Below are 6629 nucleotides of genomic sequence, written 5' to 3'. Positions count from 1 at the left end.
AAGATAGGCAAATTCACCAATCACGACAAAGTACCGAGCATCTGACGACGAACCATGTCTCGCTAAACTGGGCTCGAAACTACAAGTAACTGCAGTAAATGAGAAAATATAATAAATACTAATAGATAATTATAGAATTTTATGATACTATAATTAATTATATATATCTAATATTATAAATGTATATAGTAACTTTAAGTACAAAGTTGAAAAAATTGCATTTGGATACTTCAGTAACTGCTGGCTTATCCACATTAAATAATATAATATATAAAATATGTATGTATATACACAACTCTAAGAACTATAAATAAATCAATAAAAATGCAATCCTCAGATTATTCTCAAGATATAAAAATGGTGCACCCATTTATTATAGTACAGCAGTGCACGTTATAAGTATGCTGCATATGCCACTTTAATTCTGAAAGTAAAGTCAAGCACCTCCATCTCTTTATTTATTTATACAACCACTTAAACCCTAACATTCTTACAAATTAGTATTATACCATTTCTTGCTTAGTGTTATTTAATGCTTAATGTTTATTTTTGCACCATGGGTCTGAGAATAACAATTTCAATCTCATGTCCTGTACATATTGCAGTTTTGACAATAAAGCTGACTTTGACTTTATATTTCGGAGCCCCTAAAATATAAAATTATAAAAATACCATTTAGAGACATAAACGGTTAGCTCGATTTTATAAATCATCCCTCAGTTTAGAGAATGTGCCTTCTTTTTTATTTTGTTATTGTAGGAATGACTATTATTTACACTATTTTATGTTATGATGTTACAAATACACTAGTGACATCTTCATGGAGTACCTCAACAACCACTTGACAACACCATTGCAACCACCTGGGATACAATAGCCGCTGCCTAGCAATTACCTGCCAACAGCATAACAACCAGGACATTTAGGACACAACTATTTAGCAAAACCCCAGCAAGCACCTACCAGCACCATGGCAACCACCTAGCAACCATTTAGCAACACCATAGGAACCATCTAGAACAGTGGAATCTGGACAGAACAACTGAAATGCACTTATATGATTATAAATGTGGACTTGGGTCAGAATGCCTAATCAAGGGGCAAATCTAAACTATGAAGTTATATAACAGCCAAATAATGCAAACAACAGCGTCAAATACACTGCAGTACATTTATTTTTATGTTGTTTATTTGATCTATTTCGCATAATTATAGTAGTTCACAGTGAATCCACAGCGTTGTTAATTCTGTACTATATATATATATATATATATATATATATATATATATATATATATATATCATTAATACAATACATGCATGTAAAGTGAAAATCCTGTGTGTGTAATTTGAGGAACACTAACAAAGCTTATTGCCTGCTGCATGTCTCTTATTTCTAATCCATGGATTTTAAGTCAAGTCTTGGGCTAAACTGCTGAAGTGCTAAACCCCAGTGCTGAGTCACCACTGAGAAGCCCTTCTAGTCCAGGTTTAGGATTAATCTGCCCCTGAAAATCGCGTCGCTGTAAAACACCAAACAGGAAGACACGTGAGCCCCAGCAACACTCCAGCGCCCCCGCGCACGCGCAGCTCTGTAGCAGCCAGTCGGTTGTTATAGTTACAGCGGGGGAGAAGAGAGAGGCTAGCTAATAAGAACTGCATCAGCTACACCCAAACTTCCCCCGAAACAGCTCTCTCACGAACAGGTACGTGTACAGCCTTTAACTAACTGTTAGTTCGCATCACATCTCTACGTCCCTGAATTAGAGGTCGAGTGTTAGCTGCTAGTTTTTGTTTTTGCTAGTTAGGAAAGCTGGCTAGCGAGGCTAAGCTAACTTAGCCAGCTACGTTAGGATAAGTCTACCGCTGAAGCCGGCTTTAGCTGAGGCTGTTTGAGGTTCACAGCGTTTCATCTAGATAATTAGAAAGTGCTAGTTTTAGTGTTTTGGCATTGCTGATTAATCTTACATGTCGCCGAATTCGCTTACGTTTTTGCTTTTACGTTGACTGTTGGGGTGAACTAACTATTTTAATAGATAGTAGCTAGCTAGCGTTACTATGACTGGGGTAATATGTGGTGTAACTTAAGCCAAGCAGCTTTAGCTTAGACTTAGCCAGATAACAGCGCACCTGCCTACTGTTATTGGCTAGTTATTGTCTACCCGTGATGGACAGCATCAGTTCAGTTAGCTGGTTCACCCTTTCAGTTTCTCACAGGAAGCACAGAAATACAGACAGACAGACAGACAGACAGACAGATAGACAGACAGACAGACAGACTGTATTAATCCCAGAGGAATATCCACACATTACAGCAGTGAAAAGGCATAAAAGTAAAGAGACAAGAGTGGATTAAAAAAAACATAGCTAACATTATAATACAACCTAACATAATAATAATAATAATAATAATAATACAGTATAGATAGACAGATAGACAGACAGATAGACAGATAGACAGACAGACAGACCACTGTATTAATCCCAGAGGAATATCCACACATTACAGCAGTGAAAAAGCATAAAAGTAAAGAGACAAGAGTGGATTAAAAAAACATAGCTAACATTATAATACAACCTAACATAATAATAATAATAATAATAATACAGTATAGACAGACAGATAGACAGACAGATAGACAGACAGATAGACAGATAGACAGACAGACAGACCACTGTATTAATCCCAGAGGAATATCCACACATTACAGCAGTGAAAAAGCATAAAAGTAAAGAGACAAGAGTGGATTAAAAAAACATAGCTAACATTATAATACAACCTAACATAATAATAATAATAATAATAATAATAATACAGTATAGACAGACAGACAGACAGACAGACCACTGTATTAATCCCAGAGGAATATCCACACATTACAGCAGTGAAAAAGCATAAAGGAAAGAGACAAGAGTGGATTAAAAAACATAGCTAACATTATAATACAACCTAACATAATAATAATAATAATAATAATAATAATAATAATAATACAGTATAGATAGACAGATAGACAGACCACTGTATTAATCCCAGAGGAAAATCCACACATTACAGCAGTGAAAAGGCATAAAAGTAAAGAGACAAGAGTGGATTTAACAAAAACATAGCTAACATTATAATACAACCTAACATAATAATAATAATAATAATAATAATAATACAGTATAGATAGACAGATAGACAGACCACTGTATTAATCCCAGAGGAAAATCCACACATTACAGCAGTGAAAAGGCATAAAAGTAAAGAGACAAGAGTGGATTTAACAAAAACATAGCTAACATTATAATACAACCTAACATAATAATAATAATAATAATAATACAGTATAGATAGACAGATAGACAGACCACTGTATTAATCCCAGAGGAAAATCCACACATTACAGCAGTGAAAAGGCATAAAAGTAAAGAGACAAGAGTGGATTTAACAAAAACATAGCTAACATTATAATACAACCTAACATAATAATAATAATAATAATAATAGTACTACTAATAATAATACAGTAATACACAATAATACACAATAATACACAAGAGTCCAGTAGTGACCTAAAGTAATAATTTAAGTTAACTGTCTGGTGACTTGCTTAAATATAAAGGTGCTACTGCTGATTCTTTGAGCGATGCCATAGAAGAACCATTTTTATAACAGAGATATATGTGTGAAGCACACTTTAAAGGTTTAGGAAGTCAATGCAAATGTTATTTTCCAATTTAAAGGTTCTTAGAGCTCTTTTACAAAAATCTTTCTTTTTCTTTATGGACCCAAATGGTTCTAAGAGTGTACATGACTGCCCTATGCTGACAGTGAAGGTTTATTCGCTTGATGTAAACTTCTGATTACCCATGGAATACAATTCAAGCGGTAGCTTTAATGTGGTGGGGGTGGTTGGGCTCTTATCCCTGAAGGCTGTAGATAACCTTTCCTTAGGCTTTTAAGTTTTGATGTGTAAAAAACATTGACTTTAATTCAAGGAAATAAACAGCAATTGCACAATTCTGCACAATGCTTATAACTAAATATAGATTACAAAGGGATTCCTGATTATTGCAGCTGTTCATTCAACATCACTTTGTTTTTGTGAGGTGTCTACAGGTTGGAGATGTGTTCTAGCATAACCACGTTTAGCTGACACTGAGCAGATCCTCTCCATCTCTGTGGTGGAAATGCCAGCTGTGACTCGGGATAAAGAGGATTCTGACTCTCCGCCAGAAGATGAGCTGGAGTAAGTGTCTGTGCAGCTCATCTTGGCTTCAAAACGATCACTTTAGCTTACTGTGTGCGCACAGACTTGAAAACAGCAATGTAACATCTGTGTTTGTTTCAGATTTGTGTAACATGACATGTTGCGCACTTAATAAGTAGTGCTTTGATATTTATAGAGCTAATCTTGGAGCTATACTTGGCATGACTTAAATAGACACTGTCTGGAACAGTCTCTCCTGGAACAACCTATTATAGTTGTTTTACAGTGATGTTTAGTCTCATTGAGTTGTTTAAAGATGTAACTTTCCTGGCTTATGGAGTTGTTGTCAGAGTGGTTACCAGACCAAGATAGCATAAAACGAAATGAGTGATGGGAGAATTATACTATCTAGTCTTAGACAGGTCTCTTATCTTAGCTCTGACCCAAAACAGGAAAGAGTTTGCTCTTAATACAACTCCTTAGTCTCGATTAGGTGGGACAGAACCTCTGGTAGGCAAAAAGAATACTCTTTCAGAAAACTTATTACACTATTAAAAATAAAGGTGCTTCTTTGAGCGATGTCGTAGGAAAAAAAATACTTTTGGTTTCAAAAAGAACCATGTTTGTAAAAGACATGTGCGAGTGTGAAGAATCGTTTGATATTAAAGCTTTGCAGCCTTTATAAGGCTCTTCACACTCGTGCACATCTTTTGCAAATATGGTTCTTTCTGAAACCCAAAGTGGTTCTTCTATGGAGCTGCTCAAATAACCATTTGAAGCACCCTTATTTTTAAAAGGAAACTAGTTTTTGCCAAAAGAAAGAATTATTTATTCTTGTGTCAAGTGTCAGACGTGATTGGTCCAGTCCTTTTTATCTTGATCAGATTCTTTCAGCTAACCAGATTTTGACAGCTTGTTAGTTTTCTCCCATTAGAGATTTGTGAGGTTTTTCTTATCTTACATGCAGTTGTTCCAGGCTGCTGTATGTGTTTTTGTCTGACAGGTCTGGATAGATAAGCATAAACAGACATTTCAACCACTGTTTATATGTCTCCCTGTTATGTGATCTGCTTATCGGCACTGTCATTTCCAATAGAGCGAACCATCAGCATGCCATCTTATCACTACCACTAGTTAAATAGTGTATTGTGTTACACCGCTGCTTATTTTGGCAGCCTGTCCTGGAGTACCACAAAAACAAGCTGTATTCAGTAGGAGTTTGCTCAATATGTTGAATTGAGTATCTTTGAAAGTGATGCTCATTAAGAATCTCCATATTCAACTGATGCTGCAACTTTTCTCTTTCCTTTTATCCTTACACCTTTTAGAAGTCATCTCTGTATTGCCTGGAGTGGGGTCAGTAGGAAGATCCCTGTCTTGCTGTTCCGTGCTGAAGCCCTTGTGTTAAAAGATGGAAATACCCGCTCCATTGGAGGTATCAAGCCAGTTGGGACCCAGCAATTTTCAATTTTAAAGACTTGTGGCTTGAAAAGAACATGTTATTGTGTTGCACATTGTTTTATGACACCTGGCAAAGCACATTGCACCTGCCAAGTTGTGGTGCCTCCTCAATGAGCCTTCATCATTATGTCATTAATTCTTCATTAGTATTAAAAGTCTAAAGTTGTAACTGTGTGTTCTTTTCTCTTCTCAGAAAAATATAACTTGGGTTTCAAGATTGTGCGCACAGAAAGTCGGCTTGTGCGTGGCATACTTGTGAATCATGGATTCCATGAGGTAGAGCATCATGCACTGACATCACCCTGGAAATAGTTCCAGTTAGTTGTACTGACCTTCATACTGTTCAATATTTTGAAAGCTAAACATCACGCCATGTGAGTCATGCTTGCCATTGCAAAAAGGTTGTAGTTGAATTAGGTACTTTTGTAACTACAGGGCAGATTTTCTGCCATTTCAGTTTGTATTTTCCTCAGTTGGCATTAGAACACATGTTCAATCATCTGTATCATCTGTACGCTTTATAAATATAAAATTGAATAATTATCTCTAACTGTTCTAACCAGTCTAACCATAAATCGGCCAGGTAAATCGGCCACCATGCCTTAAGACACTATCATCTGTGGAACAGAATACAGTAAAGGAGTCTAAAGGAGCCCCCCGACACCGCCGATGTCAAAGCTCAGGAATGCAAAGTGACTGGCCTCCAAAATTGCTAATCCTGATTCACAAGGGAGTGCTTGCACTATTATCACGCCATCTGAGCACTTACTATTAATGCCCATTTTATTTTACTTTAGTACTGCTGGACTTCCCCTAAAATCATCATCAAAGGCAGGGCTAGTATCTACCACAGCAGCACTCCATCCAAGCTTTAATAAACTTCTATTGCTAACATCTGGGTTTCTCATAGCCAGTATGGATGGCTATGCCAAATCTGCCTCCACAAAGAGTGCAGGGAGAGGCAGGGTGAGG

General features: G+C 36.5%; 1 protein-coding gene across 3 annotated transcripts in view; it reads left to right on the top strand.

Moving 5' to 3' along the window:
* The first annotated feature begins 1598 nt into the window (after positions 1 to 1598).
* The window catches only part of ttll5 (tubulin tyrosine ligase-like family, member 5), a 66687-nt gene continuing 61656 nt past the window's right edge, over positions 1599 to 6629 (top strand). For 2 of the 3 annotated variants that reach the window (XM_072689173.1, XM_072689170.1), the window contains exons 1-4: positions 1599 to 1706; positions 4106 to 4235; positions 5525 to 5631; positions 5851 to 5933. In XM_072689173.1, the coding sequence (XP_072545274.1) occupies positions 4177 to 4235; positions 5525 to 5631; positions 5851 to 5933 (249 nt within the window). In that variant the 5' untranslated portion in view covers positions 1599 to 1706; positions 4106 to 4176. Of the gene's footprint in view, positions 1707 to 4095; positions 4236 to 5524; positions 5632 to 5850; positions 5934 to 6629 lie in introns of all 3 variants that reach the window. The other variant, XM_072689172.1, reaches the window with a different exon arrangement.

This window comes from Salminus brasiliensis, chromosome 10 (assembly GCF_030463535.1).
Source record: "Salminus brasiliensis chromosome 10, fSalBra1.hap2, whole genome shotgun sequence".
Lineage (NCBI taxonomy): Eukaryota > Metazoa > Chordata > Actinopteri > Characiformes > Bryconidae > Salminus > Salminus brasiliensis.
The sequence above is the reverse complement of the archived record's forward strand: the minus strand, read 5'-3'. Positions and strand labels throughout refer to the sequence as shown.